General features: G+C 38.5%; 1 protein-coding gene across 2 annotated transcripts; it reads left to right on the top strand.

The window, feature by feature from the left end:
* The first annotated feature begins 3,657 nt into the window (after positions 1-3,657).
* SYT4 (synaptotagmin 4) lies at positions 3,658-15,371 on the top strand. 2 transcript variants are annotated; one of them, XM_063320828.1, is made up of 4 exons: positions 3,658-4,169; positions 6,992-7,800; positions 9,361-9,481; positions 11,921-15,371. In XM_063320828.1, exons 1-4 carry the CDS (start codon positions 4,136-4,138, stop codon positions 12,226-12,228), a joined length of 1,272 nt encoding a protein of 423 aa, XP_063176898.1. In that variant the 5' UTR covers positions 3,658-4,135; the 3' UTR covers positions 12,229-15,371. The 2 variants fall into 2 exon arrangements, with proteins under 2 accessions (XP_063176898.1, XP_063176897.1); XM_063320827.1 differs by having other exon boundaries at positions 3,659-4,169; positions 6,992-7,806.
* Positions 15,372-18,953: the final 3,582 nt, after the last annotated feature.

The following is an 18,953-nucleotide window of genomic DNA, read 5'->3' as shown; positions in this document are numbered from 1 at the left end:
GCTGGAACCAGGACCGGTGATCTCTTTATCTCTGTCTTTTTCTCCATCTTTTCCTTTCTCTATCCCTCAGTTTCTCTTTTCTCTTAGGATTGTTAAGTAACAGTTAGAGTTGTTAAGTAACGACCTTAAGTACGACCTTAAGTACCGCTTGCCATAAGTTGTTCTATACCTGTTGTTAAGTAACACAATGCGTACCTCACCACTTGCCATAATTTGTTATATACCTAACCAATTATCGTGGACTTGTTAAGACCTATACTAACCATTTGGGTAAGCTAATAAATGTTTCTATATGGACTTTGAGATTTATCTCACCTTAGTTCGCACCGTTGAGAATTTACGAATCTGAAGTCACTTACCCTCCCTCTTTACTGGGAGTAGGATGTGACAGTGTGTGAAGGATCTTGTTTGGAATAACTATGTTTGGTTTGGTTTGTTTTTTTTTTTTTTTTTTTTTTTTCTAAAGGGAGAGGATTAGGTTTTCTTCATACACAGGCTTTGGGATCTGAAGAACTGTGACAGTTCATTTGCAGGTGCACCTTTTCAGCCCCATAGGCTGATTTGAAGACTATCTGCTTTGGGAAGTGTATGAACTCTGTCGCTTAGCAACCACCCTCCCTCTTCTCCGGGTAACAGGAGGATGCTCTGCGCATGCATGTGCACTGGTAATCTGGTTTTCAGACCACAGAAGGCCTTGTTGTGATAGTCAGCCAGATCATACACAGAGATATTTCGCAGACAATCAGTTTGTTTGAACTCAGCACAGGCAAAATCTGAACCAGCTCCTTTTAATATTCAGTCTCCGATCTGGAAATATTTGAGATCATTTTCTTTTTTGCTGGGAAATCTAAGGGAATATTACCTGGGCAGTGAATTCCTAGTCCAAGTTTTTACTGAAGAGTTAGTTCCAAACTGTGGGAAGTCTTGCTAAGGTATCTAGGATGTTTTTTGACAACAGAGGGAACTGTGAAGAACATGTAGCCACAAAACCAGAGTTATTACTGTTGCACGGGACTGAACTGAAAGATGGCCACTTAATTGTTTAAGAAACACACAGGGTTCACATGATGATTTTTTTTTCCCTCTGGCCACTTGTCAGAAGTGTAATGAAGCAGTAGTGAATTGGTTATGTATCTTTGTGTTTGTACTACCTACATGGCTGCATGCTAGTCATCTGTTGCTGATAGGTATAAGATGTACACTAGATGGTGCTTGCACAACACAAGGAGCAAAAAGTGCATCTGTCTCAAGATGTGTCAGCAACTCAATGCTCCACCTCCTCCCTGAGTATTTTCTGTGACGTGCACTCTGTTCCATTAAGTGGAGTCATGCAATTAAATATAGAAGATTCATGAATGATGTAAAAAAATAGTTATTTTCTATTTCATTGATCAATGCAATAAAAAGATAAAAGCATTCATTTGCATATCTGTTTACATGTTAACACATGCTTATACACAGTCTTGGTATCTCCAAGTTTCTAAAGACAGAAAGCTGGTATGATGAAGCATTTTCTATATTGTTTTAAAGAGCTACATATACACAGAACTGAGATGAAAGAAAAGGCTATTTTCTGTATGCTTGTACAGTGCTTAGCAGAATACAGGTCTTAACTAGTGTCTAAAATCTAGCATGAACTACCAGAAATTTTGGAAAAGAAGAAGAAGGAAAGAAAAAAAAAAGAAAAAAGAAAAAAGAAAACCCTGAATGCTGAAAGAAATAATCTCTGTGCACTATATAAAGACATATACATTGCGTAAAAGCTTTTTATATAACCTTGGGACATTTGAAAAATCAAAGGGAAGAAAATCTGAATCAATCATTATTAAATTTCCATGTGCTCCATAAATTTTCTATATACCAACAAAGAATGTCTTGGATTTCATTCAAAAATACAAATAAAAAATTTCAAAAATTATTGAAAATAATTCAAGTGTCATCAATATAATAAGTATGCTCACCGTACCCCAACTAAAATAGTATAAACACACTACCAAAACATACCATATATTGATTCTTGGTCCATTGTTTTTGAAGTTCAGACACAGTAACAGCTTACAATAGTTTAACATCCCAGTTAAACATGTTTAACTCTAAATTTGTTTAAGGATCTTGCTTATTTCAGTTATGTCTGGAGGCTCATATACCTGGAATGTGGTCTAAAATCAAATGTAATTACTTTCAATGGATGCACATTTTGAGCAAATCTAGCTTTTGGACAGTGCAACAGAAGTGGATAGCAGAGCTGGGAGGAAGGAACCAGAAAGAAGAGAGAAGTTGAGACAGATTGGCTTGGATTGGGGCCAACATGTGAACCCAAACATCCCAAATCAAACTGTGCTGCCAAAACACAAACAAGAGCTAAACAACAGTTTCTGCAGTCTTCTAATACCTGAGACCATGGTAATCCAGGTGTTTGTAAGAGGAACAGTGGTGGCAAGCTATTCTCTGTGTTTCATTACATGGGATAGGATATAATGAAGACTGGGGTAGTGGATACGGCTGTTCCAGGAAGACTTGTGCAGGTGCATGCCAAGGCCAAGTTACTGAAGATGTAACAGAAGCAGATAAGCGAAACCAATATTAACGAATAGGTTTTCAACTCTCAGGATAAGACAGGCATTTCATTCGGCTGTGTTTTGATACTAGCTTGCCACGATTCCTTGGCTGTCCTGTTTTATTTTTTTTCTAAAATCCAAGGAGCTTCAACGGCTTCACTGTAAAGCAAGAAGATGGTTTAAAATGGGCCAAGACACACTAGCTTCCAAGTAGCCCATCGTGGAGCAGTGACATGCCAGACTGTGCCTGTACGTGGATTTTGTTATTTAGAAGAGCAATAACACCTGTTTTCCATTTATGCAGCAGAATTAGCAGTTGAGCTCCAAACTTGGCTTCTATGATTCTTTCTGAATCCAGGAGGAGTCAGATGCCAGGTGCTGGCTTTTGCAGCTCTGTTGCACAGGATTTAGCTCAGGATATTATATGCTGTATCAGTTCTAGTTACAGGCAGTCCTGCTTTCTTGTTCTGTTTCCCCCCATTCCTTCTGCTTGCCAGCCTTCCCCTGCCTCCCCCCATGTTCTTGGTCCAAACTGGGAATCAGACATCTAAACCTGGTAAAATCCAGAAGTATCTAGGTAGATCCAGATCTTTCCAAGACATACAGGAAGGTCAAGAAGATTTCCAGAGTGGGGCCTGAGTGTTTTTGTGGGGGTGGATGGTGAGAAGCAGCAGGGAGGAGGGACAGGGAGAAGGCGTACTGTGAGTTTTCATGATTCAAATCCAGTAAGTGTATCACATCAGTCATAGGAGAAATAAGTGCCTTGCAGCTGGAGCCAGGGTGTCTGGACCATCTGACTTGGCATCTCCCTCATGTTGTTGTAGCCTGTTCAGTTGATAGATAAATAAGGAAATAAGTAAATCTTACCCAAGCAAAACAGACACACCCGTGTATTACACAAGGTGCACTGAATCATAGACATCAGCATTTCACTGTCTGTGTCCATTGGAGGGTGGGAGCTCATATCCTGCAGCAGGGCAGTTAAAATAATCAATGAGTGCGTGTTGAGTCCCCAGAAAGAGGATCGGGGGGAGAGGAAGGGAGGGAGAGAGGAAGAGAGGGAGGGTGTGGTGACTGGGGAGGGGGGATGGGAGGTGGGAAAGGTGCTGATTTCAGCCCTGTAGCGTCAGGATTGCGTCAATTTGGGTTTCAACCACGTCTTCAGTCTCGGAGCGGAGCTACTCAGAAGAGCCAAAACAGGAAGGGGGTTGCAAATCAGTGTGCAAAGGGGAGGACCGCGGCTTCCCCTCCCCCCTCTCCTCCAGCCCCTTGCAGCCTTCTCCTCCACCTTCCCCACCGCTCGTGTCTCGGGGTTGGTTTTTCTTGTTGGTTTTGTTTGTTTGTTTGTTTTGTTTTTTTTTGTTTTTTAAATCACGCTCGAAAAGACGGTTGCCCGGGCGCTGTGAGAGCGGAGAGCCGGAGGGAAAAGGAGCGCAGCGCATTCGGGGCTCCGGGCAGGTCTCTCGGTACCCGGGGAGGTGGCTCCTGCTTCCCGGACGGCGGCTCCAGTACCGCGGACAGAAGCTCCAGCACCGCGGACAGCTGCTACAACACCGCGGACAGCGCACGCCGCCAACATGGCTCCGATCGCGGCCAGCCGGCAGCAGTTCGGTAAGCACGTCCTGGCCCCAACTCCCCGCCCGCCGGGCTGGGGGCTGCTCCCCTCCCCAGGCGAAGTGCACGCAGGCAGCCTCCGCTGAGCCACCCTGCGCCTCCCAGCACGCAGCTTGTTGGGAGAAACCTGATTTCCCCCAGTTCTCTTCAGTCTTGGAAGTTCTGTGAATTTGCTTTCTTTCCCTTATCTGTCTCATTCGTCCTTCCTCCCTACCCGCTCCCCCTTGGTAAAGCACCAGGAGAGATGAAGATGTTTGTGTAGGTGTGTTTTCAGATCACATATGTTTTGAGACTGTTTTCTCTGTCTTGGTTAAAGTACTGTGGCTTCAGATTCTAATGATGTAAATGCAGCCTGTGCAACACAGAAAATCTTTGTTCAAGTCATTCTTGGAATAATTGTCATTCTTTTTTTCTTGTTGTAGAGAAAGACTTGTCAACCATTAGTTAAAGTGAAAGGTGGTCTTGTAAAGGGCATTGGTAGGAAGATGAAAATACAGGATCCCAGTGTTTATGGCTAAACAGCTGCATCTTGATCAACGTGGGTTCAATCAGAATAGCAATGATAACAAGGACTTTACAGTTGTGTTATTTCTATACACTAGATATATGGTGATTAACTTTGATACTAGAAGTTTCAGAAATAGTCATATATGTGCACTTACAGGATAGGTACATAAATAGCTTTACTCAGAAAACCAGTAAGTAGAAGTGTTTCTGAACTCTGCTTTACAAATATTGACTCTAGCCTAGATTATAGTTGTTTTAGCAGTGGTTTAATTCAAGGATCATTCAACTGACTTAAGTGAAGTGACTCCAGATTTATATCACGTAACTGAAATAATAACTTCACCCAGAATCAAATGGTAATGTTTCCTACTAATACACTGCCTTGAATGTTAACCAATTGACTTACGTTATGACAACGGCAAGAAATTCAGGTTGCAACATAGTAAGTTGTAAGTATAAAACCATTTTTGCTACCATTACATCTTCTTTCCTACCCCACCCACTTGATGTTTCTAACCCCACTTGTGACATCATGCTTATCTAATTACTTATTTAAGGAAGATAATTAATATTTTAAACACCAAATGGATTCTACCACTGCCTTCAGTAGCTGTAGAATTAAAATATGGCATAATTTCCATTACTGTAAAAAGTCTGTCATTTAATGAAAAAGTATTGTAAATGTGTAAATCATTCTTAAAAGCTATTAAACTATTCTGATTCCCCCCCCCCCCCCCAGTTAATCCTTGCTTTGTACCTGTATACCATGTATATTTAAATTTCTGCAGCCCAGGGAATTCTTGAAACTCAGAGGCATGTACTTAACTTTGAAAAAATACTTTTTGCTTATGTATAAAATTTTCAGTCATTTCATTAAGTTCTTGCAATTAAGTATGTAGACTGATACAGCTTGTAGGCAAAGTGAAAGTGAGATTAATATTATCAGAAGAAATTAATAGCCAGGCCTGATCCTTTCTGTGCTGGAACATTATGTCCTACTTTGCTCTGACAGTATTGTATTTTTTTTTTTTTTAGTTATCCCACTAAAAAGCAAAGGTACAGTGGCTATCTGACCAGCTTTTACCTGGATGAAACTGATTTAGTAATACATAGAGGGGGATAGTTTTATTTTTCTCATCCAGAACGATCTGCTAATCATTTGTGTGAGAAACAGAACTGTTACACAATTGCCTTTATGTATAAACAATGTCATCCATTAACAGGCTACTGGTCTTCCACTGTTGCAGGGAGTAAAGATTAAGCTTTGATTGTTACATTGTGGGAGGTTTAAACTCACTAAGTCATGTTACTTATGGGCAAAATTGGATTTCCAATTAGTTGTGCTCATTTGCCCCTTCGATGCATGCTTTGAAGGGCTAATGATACTCTATATGTAACTAATGTATCCACATGACAATTCAGGTTATAACACTTGCTCAGTTTTCTCTTTGTTCAGTTTAAGCCTAGGATTCATATTAAAGTAGAAGAGAATTATGTTTTAATGTTTTTCTTGTACTCCTAAAAAGTAGTAATCTTTCTCATAAACTCCGCGTAGTTTTGATTCATAGTGTCTTAAATGTAAAGCTTAGTGGTTGTCAAGGATATGCTTAATCATTTTTGGCTTCGGACTCACATGTGACTGCCCAAAGTCACTCACATCCATCTGAAAGAGACACTTGGTATATAATTATTCTAAATTTTCTTTATAGACTTCACCCTGCAAAGTGTTGAAAATCCCATTGAAACTGTTGAGTGTTATAGCCTCCAATTAAACTCAGTTCTTTCAAGACATACCTCCAGGCAATTATGGGATCAGACCATAAAAAATGAGTTAATTGAGTGTACAAAGTATGCTAAGAAGCAGTATGAAAAGCAGACAATGTATCTATAAGTAATGCGTATTTCAGAATCTGTTTTATCTAACCAACAGAGCTTCATAAACTCAAAGCTGAAACCTTCTGAGATCTGGTATTACTCACAGACATATAAACTCAAAAACTACACACAGAGGGATGAGATAGTCGAGCAATTACTAATGGTTATTACTCTTAGGATGGGAATAGTATTTTCCTCCCAAACACTCTATGTATGGAAAAATACTAACATAACAAGCATGCCTTTGTATGGGACTACACACTCATGCCTGCAGGTGGCGAGCAATATGTACAATGCAAAGCACTTTCAGTCTGTCGATTCTGCTGCTGTTACCGTCTCGTATCAGTTTGTTTTAGTAAATTATTACTTTATTAAATATCACAAAGAGACCAAGGCATTGCTTCTTATGTACTTGTTGCTATTTATTTGGTTTGCAGATGAAATTCCTACAGTGGTTGGGATCTTTAGTGCATTTGGCCTTGTCTTCTCTGTCTCCCTTTTTGCTTGGATCTGCTGTCAACGTAAATCTTCCAAATCCAATAAGACCCCTCCATATAAGTTTGTCCATGTTCTGAAGGGGGTTGATATTTACCCTGAGAATCTCAACAGTAAGAAGAAGTTTGGAGCAGATGATAAAAATGAAGCAAAGAACAAATCAGCAATGCCAAAGAATTCTCTCCATCTTGATCTGGAGAAGAGAGATCTAAATGGCAACTTCCCCAAAACAACCCCTAAAATCCAGAGTTCTCCAGGTCTTGAAAATTTGTCTCCTAAGCACTTTGCAGAAAGGAAGAAAGACTCAGTATCCCCTGATAGTTTAAAATCCATCACTTCCCTGTCATCTGAAGATAAACAAGACAAGCTAGGAACTCTCTTTTTCTCCTTAGAGTACAACTTTGAGAAAAAGGCATTTGTAGTGAACATCAAAGAAGCACGTGGGTTGCCAGCAATGGATGAACAGTCAATGACTTCTGATCCCTACATCAAAATGACAATCCTGCCTGAGAAAAAGCACAAGGTGAAAACCAGAGTGCTGAGAAAAACCTTAGATCCAGCTTTTGATGAGACCTTCACGTTTTATGGAATCCCCTATAGCCAAATTCAAGACTTAACACTGCACTTTATGATCCTGAGCTTTGACAGGTTTTCCAGAGATGATGTCATTGGAGAAGTCCTCATTCCCCTCGCAGGAATTGAATTGTCGGAAGGAAGGCTGCTAATGGACAGAGAGATCATCAAAAGAAATGTTAGGGTAACATATTTTTTATTTAAACTTTAAAAGTGTTGTGCTAGTGTTAGCTATGATTCTTATGTAAAGCTGCTAGCATCTTGGAAAGAAAAGGGAACAAGTTCATCACGCAAGTCATTGAGATATTTTCATAATGGCAGTATGAGGATGCAATTACACAAATGTAATAAAAGAACATTACAATGAGCATGTTGCAACAAATTGCTAATGTCCTAAAATCTACTTCCTTATTCAGCTGGTCCAGCAGGTTTGAGTAGACCCATTTACATTAGCTCAAGTGGCCTCAGTCCACATTAATTTGCTTTAAAAGGAAATAATGCAAAGATTTATATATTATTACCCTTCTCCCCCCCCCGCCCCTTTCTGTTTGAAATCACTCTTTCTTAAATTTTATTGAAGTCAATGTAAATCTTGCACTTCGAGTACATGGTTTTTATAGCAGATTCTTAAAGAATGCAGAGTAGTTTTAGTTAAGGAATTGTAACCTGTTAGAGACCATGTTGTTGATGCAGTAGTATGTTCTTGCACTTCAGTGCTGTTATTACCTTCTCTCTCAAGAATTGTTCCGCAGCCCTACTAAGGTTAGCAAGACATGAGGAAGAAGGCAAAGCCTTACTGAAGGCAATGGCAAAACATTGACTTCACTGGGCTACAAATATTTTATATCATTTTGTCTCATTTCAGAACGTAAAGATCATTTACAACCATCACAGCTGAACCACAGAAATGCACATGCATCACACACACGTCTCTTAATCTCTACTAAGGAAGTGGAATGTGTATTGACTTTCAATTTGATTGTTTTCAAAGAGCAAGCATGCTGCCAAATCAAATAAATGTCTACCAGACAACATACCTATAACTAATACTGTTATTTTGCAATTCTATTGCTATATTACACCAACTATAACTATGTCACCGATATTATGTTGATAACTCATTGGGTTTTCTGGCATATGAGGTATTATTTTTGGTTGTTTCCCTTGCCTTCCTCCTTTATGTGAAATAAACTACTCCTGCAAATTCAAATCTAATAATCATAGAGAAAGTCCTTGATCTCATCTTTATATCATGTATATTATGTTACTTTAGAAAGTGTCAGAGATAAGATTTCACTAACTGTTCGAATTCTTCCTGTTTAAAAACATTTTACTGAAGATTTTTTTAATTTACCTTTATTCAATTCTTTTTTTTTTCAATATATCTGTAGAGAATTTTTGTTTTGCTTGATATCTCTTTCACTGAGATTTTTTTCTCAGGATGTAGGATTTCATTTCTACTCTCTGAAGCTAATGATGTCATGTCAACCTATACGTTCACTTATTTATTATTTATTTTTGTCCAGTCTAATAACCAACCATAAGAAGATATATATAACTACAGTAGAGGGAAATGATATTTGCTATGTAACTCAGTATAACTCCATAAGTTATATCCTTTTGCACCATTTCAGAACATACAGTTATGTGGCATTTTATAAATCTTCTTCTGGTTTAAAGCTTGGTCAATGTAATTGCTTATAAATAGTCTTATTTCTTTTTTCTTTCATTTCCTTAGAAATCATCTGGGCGTGGAGAATTACTGATCTCTCTCTGTTATCAGTCTACAACAAACACGCTCACTGTGGTTGTTTTAAAAGCCAGGCATCTACCTAAATCTGATGTCTCAGGATTATCAGGTAATGGTTTTACTAATGAATATGCTCTAAGAATATAAAACAAACAGACAGAAGACAGCTGAAATGTGGCATTTCAAAGACTAAAAATAGTCCTTTATTATTTGCAGCCTATTCATTTTATTCATATCTAGGTCATTGCTTTATTTTCCAGGGTATGTATTTTACAAATTTGTTTTTCAATCACATGTTAAAAAACCATGACATCTATTAGCAGTGGAAACCAATGAGTTTTGTGATTTTCTTGAACTCATCTGCCATATATATGGGATGTTGTTTGCAGACAATAAAAGCTTTTATTTGTGACAAAAAAACCAGTTTATTTATAGAAGATCAGTATTGAGTGAGATCATCATATGGTTTATTTCAGCTGAGCAGCAAGAAAAGCAACCAGTTACATCTGTGCCGAATTTGGCCCACTGAGCACTAATATTTATTTGGCAAGGTGAAAAGGTGAACTATGTCAGTGCTGGAAGCAGGTTGTAACGTAACACACATGCTTTGTCATGAGCTGTACTTGGAATGCACTAAGAAGGAGCAGTTTTTGTATTCCCTTCTCCTGGCCTTGTTCTGTTTTGCATTCTGTGGAACCTCCTTTGAAACCAACACTAGAATTGCACTTAGATGCACATTAATGCCAGATAACATAATAACAGAATAAAATTTAATGTACAATATACAAACGATAAGATGACACAAAAAGAACAGTACACCACAAAAACTGTACAAACAAAAGACTATACAACCTATACAAAAAAGAACAGTACACAGCAAAAGACTGTACTGCTGTTGATTATAGGACTACCACTCTTTCATTTCACAGGATTTTTTAAAAGGAGCAGAAGAGGAAGTAGTTTTGGGAACCACTGAATCATAATTAGTACAGCCAATAATGCAGTCTTTCTACTTATCATGCCAAGAAATACTGCAATTTACCTAGAAAGTTAACTCATCCTGTATCCAACACAACAAAGCTATAGATAACTCCTATTTATAGGGTGGAGTTCCATTGAAATCCTCCTACATACTGTACTCACAACAGTCTTTATTTCCTCTATGATGTTCCCCACAGCCCAACATAAATCTTGGACAAGAAGGAGGGTGAAATGATGTTTCTATGGGATCAGCTAAACAATTGCATAACTCCTTAGGAAACAATTGCATAATCTCCTTAGGAAGACGGGAACTTTATTACTCAGAAGTTGTTCCATTCCCACAAACTCCTTGGTTTCCTTGATCACTGGTGTTGAGGTCTCCTAACAGATCTAATAAAATCAAGAGGAACATTCTAGCCTTATCTAGTAGATGGCCAGAAGTAACAGTAAGAAAATGTCCTTTAAAGAGAAATGAGCATCAATGTGAATCCACTGATGGATATTGATGCTGGTATTTTTAATGCTTGTGTGGCATATAGTCATTCCAAAGCAAATGACCATTTTAATAACATTAAACCCTATTTTTAAAATGTGTATTATGGTGATCGGGTATGGAAATGAAGATGTATTCTATCATGCCTTAGTGCTCTTAAATTAATGTCAGCTCAAGGAAACAAAAACCTTTTCGTCATCTGACCATTTCAGTCTCATAAGTTTGGCATAGCGTTTCTAAATACGGTTCAGTTTTAATTTTACTTTTAAAAAAAGTAGTCAGCTGTTCTTGATGTTTATTAGCTGATTGTTTACATAGACTCTCTTGCTTGACTGGGTTCAGTAGAAAGGATTATGAGGAACACAAACACTCAAAGCTGGTTGGCAGCTAAAAATATGGACATTTTCCCTTAACTTCTTCAATAGCAGTACAGTACAGACATAAAATCAAGCACAAATCCTAACAACAAACACACCCTTACATTTAAAGTTTAGTGTTAAATTTGTTCAATGAATATTGGTGGGAGCAATTTAATCAAGCTAATTGACTTTGCTAAAACCACAACAGAAATGAATCATGTCCATTCATCCATTGTCTCAGCATGAGCTTATTCTTTCCTTTCTGAGGCTTTTCTTTGCGTAAGTCTTATTAACACTAATGATTATCCCCTACTGGTAGAAGACGTGAAAAGCAGATTTCTGTTGCACATAAATATGTAATGATACATATTTGTCAGAGTCCATTAGAATTTTGTAAAGATATTGCTAGGGTTAACGGACCACAGGGCAGGATTTATCTCATGAAGGAGAGACGTCTGTTTGGTCAGATGAATCATGCCTTAAATTTCACTGTCTATCTTGATTACATCTTTCATTATCATAAAGGACCTTAAAGGGAGCAATTCAGGCGTAAACACGAACATTGGATGAGATGAATCATCTTTAATAAATTGAAACATCTCCTTATTGTGATGTAATTATGTTGCTAACTTATAAAATTTACCATTAACTAGATCAAGGAATTTCTAAATGATGCTGCTCAATAACTAATCTGTGCTCTTTCTTTTCATTGCAGACCCTTACGTCAAAGTGAACCTGTACCATGCTAAGAAGAGAATTTCTAAAAAGAAAACCCATGTGAAGAAATGCACCCCCAATGCCGTGTTCAATGAATTGTTTGTCTTTGACATTCCTTGTGAGGGCCTTGATGATATCAGCATTGAATTTTTGGTTTTAGATTCAGATAGGGGGTCAAGGAATGAGGTCATTGGCCGGCTAACCTTGGGATCTTCGGCAGAAGGAACGGGTGGAGAGCACTGGAAAGAAATTTGTGAATATCCTAGGAGACAAATTGCCAAATGGCATATGTTGTGTGACGGTTAGCAGCTCAGAGAGGGTCAGAACTTGAAAACTACATATATTTCCATAGGCAAGGAGCAGGTTTTTTTTCTTTGCTATGTATAATTACAGGCTTGTAACTACAGGACTTTTTTTTGGGGGGTGGGGGAATAAAAGCTGGATTGAATTATCAGAACAGAAGGTAACTAAATTTTCACAGTAAATAAAGGAACTTCTATTTCATTGGAATTTAACATAATTGGATGAGATTCATATTCTTCTGGAGTTTAAATAGCCTAAAACTTCTGAAGGAGTATAAACTTCAATAAGAACACACTATGTTTTATGAAAAAGTCACTGGAAAACTTATTATTACTGTTATACAGAAGAAGATAACCTCATTAAAATATATTGGTAGATCTAAAAAAAACACCTGTGGCATATTAGAGGAAGGGGCTGAGTCTGTAAAAGCCATGGGCGATGAGGGTGAGTAGGAGGGGAAATCCTTCTGCCCCTCCATCAAAAACCTTCTTTTATGAAAATTCAATCATTATTTATAAGTTTTGGTTACTTATACTTTGATCATCCCAAAGACTGAAGAGATTTTCAGCAATTTGCTTCACATATCATATCATGCGCAACTAGTTGTTTTATGTGTGGAAATACTGTATAATTATTTACACTTGGATTTTTTAATATGTATATTAAAAACTTGTTTTATTACAGTGACCGAAATAGACACATTCCACAAATCGTTGAGTAAGTTAACATACATTGTTTTGTTAAAAGGGCTCCTTTACGGGTGACTGCACATGTTATAGTATAGCTAGAATTTGGAATTAGATATGGCTTGCGTGTTTTTCCTCTAGCAAGGATTACACTTCAAGCATTTCAAGCTATGGGAAAGCATTTCTTTTGAGATGAGGTGACAAACATGACATTACAGTCAATGACCTCTCACCACTTATATTTTAAGCCATGCAGTACTACCTAAAGAAAAGTTGTTTCTTCTTGTGTTTCATTAAAGAGGAAACAAAATAGTGAGAGAGAAAACAAGACCTTATTCTGCTGTTTAACTTCCTGAACTACATGAGTAATGCCATTACAGTCAGTAAGACTACACCCAACATACAAAGTTTAATGCATTTTAAACTTTTGCAGGAGAAGAAACCAAGCTCGTATAATTTATCCAATATTATGTTAGACAAACTACTTGAAAAGTGCATTTCACTTAGATTATATGCATTATTGTCCATTACTGATTGTGCTGAAAATTTGTGGTGGTAAAGGAAAATAACATTCTGATTTCATGTTACTGTGATATATGTATGTTTAAACTGTGCCAGGCTAGGTCAGTATCAAGTGTAACATAAACAAATATATAAATAAAGCATTTAGACCAGTGAAATTTACTCTTGGTCACACCAGATAGATTTTTTAGGCTGTCAGAACTATAGCACAACTATAAGCGGATTATTTCCTAAAGTTTGTACACTGGTTTCTGATACAGAATTGTTTGCAAATATTACTCATGTCATTTTCAATTGCAATACATATAAAGAAGAATATGATGATGTTAGTTGTTGACATAAGAAGGATTTTAAAAGTGGAAAACCATTTTCAGTATTTTTGCATACGTCATTTTGTCATGTGTAATGCTACTGAAGTGAATGAGACTACTTGGGAATTACGGTATTGCTCAATGCGAATAAAGGTAACAGAATGGGCATGCCAGGTAAAAAAAAACAACCATACATTGGATGTCAAATTACTCTCATTAAGTAACAGATCCAGGTCTTATTCAAAACTATTGGGGATTTATTGTCGACTTTACTTGTTCTCATATAGCTAAATTATGTTTGCAGTAAAGGACACTGAAATATGAAATATGCAAGTAGACAAATAGTACTGGAAGAATTCTGTTGAGACTCTTCCAGGTTTTGTGTCAGTATTTTCTCCAGTTTTTTGAGAATGTGTTTGATATAACAGTGTTTATAAAGTTCTGTAAAAATACATTTTCAAAATACATAAACATGCTTTTTATGATAATGCTCAATGTAAAAAACCTGCGTATTGTATGTATAAAGGAGAGGAATCTTTTTTTGATTATTTCTTTAGAAAGCTGATTAACTGCTTAAGGGCTAGAGTTTGCCAGCCACATTCAAGCAGAGCTAATCCAAAGCCACCATGCTAAAGGAAAGATGCCCACAGGCTTCAGTGGGGTTTGAAGTGCAATCACAGAGTAAAACTCTTCCTGTAAGTCAACCCAGCAATATCAATGGGACCATGGATAAGGGGAGACACAGTTTGATCTGATGGAGGCTGGGAGAATTTAAGTGATTACCACACAATCAGGGTTGTTACAGTTTCTAGTGAGGAAAGAACTTCACACTGAAAGTGATTGCATGAAAGAGAGTAGGACAGCTTGTAATTAAAAGAAAATGAGGTTTTGTATATTGGCCCATAAGTAGTACAGTAACTCTACAAATGAGATGACAGGAGTCATCTGTCTCCAACGGACAAAAATTCTGACATCAGGAGAAAAAAATACACCTATTTGAATTAATGATGGGCTGTGATCATCTTTCATTTTGCATCTAACAAGTCGTTATCAATTTTTTTTTTTTCAAGTTTCGATAACAGCTTCAGAGTTAATATTTCTACCAGCTAAATGGCAGTTGTTGGTGGGGGTAGGGGGTAGGAATGGGAAAGGGAAGAAAAAGCATTTTTATTAAATCTAAAAAAACCCTGTAAATAGAATTTCATTTTTCATTTAAAGTGATGTTCAGCTTGGAAAGTTGAGTAAAGACGACTTGTAACACATCTGTAAACTAGACAAGGCAGGAGCGAATGTAGACCTGTACTGAGATGAGAAAATTCTGCTGTTTTATAAAGTATTCAGTTCTCATTGTGAATATCTTGAACTCTGTTAAGGATACCGTACTGTATTAAACATGTAAAAAAATGATGTTTGTCTAAGTAGCTTACAAAAATAGTAACTCCTTGAATGGGAGACTATCCACTTCTGGGGATCTGTCGTAACTAAATACCTGATTTGTTATGGTGTTGTAACTTAATAGACGTTATTTGAGAGGAAGCATGGTGTATGAGATTTTGTAAGTTATTTGTGCTGGTTCTGTATGTTGTGCCATGTGTGTAAGACAAGAATAAACTGCTGCTTTTGTTCATCCCATCCCAAAACAATTATCCCACCAATGTATCTTTTCCAGAGATTTCTGCTCTTGTTCGTATTCATGGTCTACTTTCTCATGCTTCTATCAAAAAACATTTGCCTTGCAAAGTCTTCCTTTTCTTACAGATGTGGACTAGACTTCTTCTGCCAAATACTACTTGGGCATACCACATATTCTTTATTTGTATCTTCTTGCTGTATACTTGTCTTTAATTGTACTGTACACTCAGGTGTACCTGAGACAAGGACCACGACAGAAAATCTGAGTCCTATGTAGGCCCTACAGGGACTGATATACAGAAGTAAAAAGGAATGGATTCTAGCAAATAAGCCAGAAGTAGTAATATGCAAGTCACATTACTATTGGAATCCCGGTGACATTCCATTTGTTTTCCAGAAGGAAAAAATTTCCTTTGGACAATCATATTGTACCACTCTTACTTTCTTTGATGTAAGGAATTCATGTCAGGCACCAGCTTGTCAGATCAGTCTGGAAGCTAAGGTAGAGAAAGAAACCCCTCAAATGCTATACAGAAATGCAAACTCTGCTTCTGTGATCTCTAAGGTTATTGGACTTTTTTACCAGCACAGAACCTAAAGCTAGTAAAGGAAGAAGGCAGTTGCAGCTGAGATACACACTGCCATTTAACGAGTCCCATTGTGAGTCTACATCAGGGATCCTTGATCCTTGTCACAGAAATCAATGTATAACCATGACAGGATCCACTAGCCAAATGCATGACATGGAACGTCTTCTATGGGTATAAATTGGTATCTTCTCCCTGGCAAATGTGTCCCTGAGACAGGTATCAAGTGTGAAAGACTGCTCTTTTCCATCCTATGCAGTCACATCTTTTTTCTTCCCTACATTGTACGGTTCTCATAAAACAATGGTGATGCACATGTGTCACATTTCAGACCTTCTTCTTCAGAACAGAGATCAAGAATGTCTGTAGGTTTTCCAACTATAATGCAACTGAGCCTCAGGGGAAGTCTCAAGGCTGCTGTCCTGATTGCTATTTGTATCTTAAATTGCTGCAACAGACAAGTCTTGTGAGACTTCACAGAAACCCTTACAGATGTCCTTCTATTTGCAGGAGACGTGCAACATGCTGTGCACGCAGTAATAACAGATAACCACAGATGATTATAAGCAATATTTCTTTTCCTCAAACAACATTCAAATATGTTCCATGTAAGCTACTACCTTCTCCCTGTGCTCTCTGCTTCATGAGGTCTCATGAAGCTGCTGAACCACCCATGGCACTCTTACAGCTGCTGTGGTGGTTACTGGCACTTTGCTCTTCTGATGACTGCTGAGCAATTACTTTCATTAATAAAGTTCTACCCAGTTCTCATAGGCTTCTCTATAATATCTTTTACTTTCCATGACTAAAAAGCTGTTGCAACATGACTTTGGGTCTAAAGGTTTTGAGGCAGCTTTGGACCACTGATTACAGTTGCAGCATGGCAGCACCTTTTAGTTCAGAAAAAAGAATCAAAGTCAACAAGAAGAGAAAAGGGAAGAGTTAATTTCTTTGCTATATTATTGTTATGCTTGTATTCTTATGCTAGTTTTGCTATTGAACCTCTGAAGTACTTTGCGCATGACCAGAGAATGTCCTGTGGTCACAGAAGTGAATGTTCTGATAATACTGCCAGCAACACAATCAGCCATTGTCCTATCAGATGAGTTGATTTCTGCTTGAGCCTTTCAACCTCAGTAGCAGGACTGAGGAGACACCACCTAGGGCCCCATGTCTTACCCCTGTCCCCGGAACTTAGCAGTCACTCTTGACATACGTTGGGTTACCCAGCAATACTATTGGTGCCCACATAGAAAAGCTGTAATAGTTCAAGGCCTGGACCAGCCTTGGCAATGTTCTGGGTCTATCCTGACCTCATGGGAAACACCAGACCTCCCAACGTGTCATCAGGGCAGGTCAGAAGATCTGCCTCCATCCCCAGGTGGAGGGTGTCTCCAGTAAGTTTCACCCTCCTTTTCTCCTCTGTGAAGACACAAGGTTTGAACTCAGCTGTTCTTCTCAGTGATCAAGGCAAGGTACTTGTTCCAAAGTTACACCTGCTCTTGTAGCTGTTGCCAGAAGTCATAAGCTTCCAGTTTTCCCCGCTCTGAAAGCCACATTCCAACAAATGCCAGCTAATTAGTACCATTTGGTGCTGCAAAGCATGCTCTGGTGTACTGAGCCCACTGCTGCGTGACCTCCCAGGAGCCCTACCCAGACCTGCAGAAAAAGGCTGGGCCTCAGCATCCTGTACTATGCTAAGTGCTGCTGTGACTCCCATGTCCCCCTCTGCTGCTTGAACTCTCTAAGGTACCAAACTTCCCCAGCAGCCCAACCCCAAAGGCAACTTCCAGCACTGGGAGCATAGCCCAGAACAACCGCTGCATGCTCATGGACCACTGGCTGTCAGCAGCCACCCACCCAATTGAAATGTGCCACTAATGGCGGCACCTCTGTTCACAGTCCCCAGGCCACAGGGCACCTTGAGGATCCCCTCCAGAGGGGCTCTTCCACAGCCAACCCCAAGTGCCATTGCTCCAAGTTGAGGCTCCTGCCCCCCAAGCCCATCAGCGTCCTGTCTCAGGAGTCAGCAAACCTGGCCAGAAGTGCACAACTGCCCACCCTCACTGTGCCTGAAGCTGCAGCAGTCACAGCCATGGAGCTCCCAGGTATTGTAAAGTTTCTGGAACTCTTAACCTGCTTCTCTTTAGAGAGCAGGATGTCACTCACCCTGAAGATCCAGTGGGATTTCTCATTATGAACCTTTCTGACAGTAAGATGCTCTTAAACCATTAAAGAACAGATCGAGCCTGACTGGAAAATGCTCAGCTTCCTTTTGTCCTGATGAAGAAGGTTTTATTCATTATAGAATATTATTCTTTCCCTTTGGGCAGTCTCTCAAGTGTTTTTTTTTAGGTGACTGAGATGTAAGAAGGCATGTAGTTTTGCATTTTTGTAAGTGGACAATGCAGCATTGAGTTGGGTTTAAGTGAAACATGCAGGAATCTAAGGTCCCACTGGGTGACAGGTAAGTGCTGTGTTATTGCAAGCAAGTTTCTCTAGGGCTGTTGTTGCACATAGGGCTAAGGTAGCAGTTGTGTGTAGCAGTACTGAGTTATAGCTTTCTGGATTATGAGTTAATCACAAATATAAATTAGAATAGAGTGTTTGCAATATAAGTTAATGTTGCAAAAAGATCCCTGTCTTTCCTCCGCGTAAGAAATACTGCATTATGAAAGGCTTTAGTTTTTTAAAAAATAGAATACAGAAAAATCCACAAAATCCAAAATGCACAAAGAAGACGCTAAGATTATTTTCTTTTGAAATCACTAGAGAACAAGTACCATTTTAAAACAATATCATTGCTGTTACAATTCTTTTTTTCTAACCAGCCAAGGGTGCTGTATGGTGGTTGCAAGATTTAATTTAGTCTTGAAGACAATCACAGGGATAACCATGAATGTTCTCTGGCAGATCCTGTAAATATTTTACATTGTTTTAAAAACACAACTGATTTTATGGAAACAAGTAAGAAGTATTTCACAGTATCA

Source organism: Chroicocephalus ridibundus, chromosome Z (assembly GCF_963924245.1).
Source record: "Chroicocephalus ridibundus chromosome Z, bChrRid1.1, whole genome shotgun sequence".
NCBI lineage: Eukaryota > Metazoa > Chordata > Aves > Charadriiformes > Laridae > Chroicocephalus > Chroicocephalus ridibundus.
Note: the sequence above shows the minus strand (reverse complement) of the source record. Positions and strands in the feature narration are given on the sequence as shown.

Coding starts and splice junctions, on each gene's coding strand:
- SYT4 (XM_063320827.1), top strand. CDS start 4,136: ATGGCTCCGATCGCGGCCAGCCGGCAGCAGTTCG. Junction 4,170..6,991: donor GGCCAGCCGGCAGCAGTTCG/GTAAGCACGTCC, acceptor TTTGGTTTGCAG/ATGAAATTCCTACAGTGGTT. Junction 7,807..9,360: donor TCATCAAAAGAAATGTTAGG/GTAACATATTTT, acceptor TCATTTCCTTAG/AAATCATCTGGGCGTGGAGA.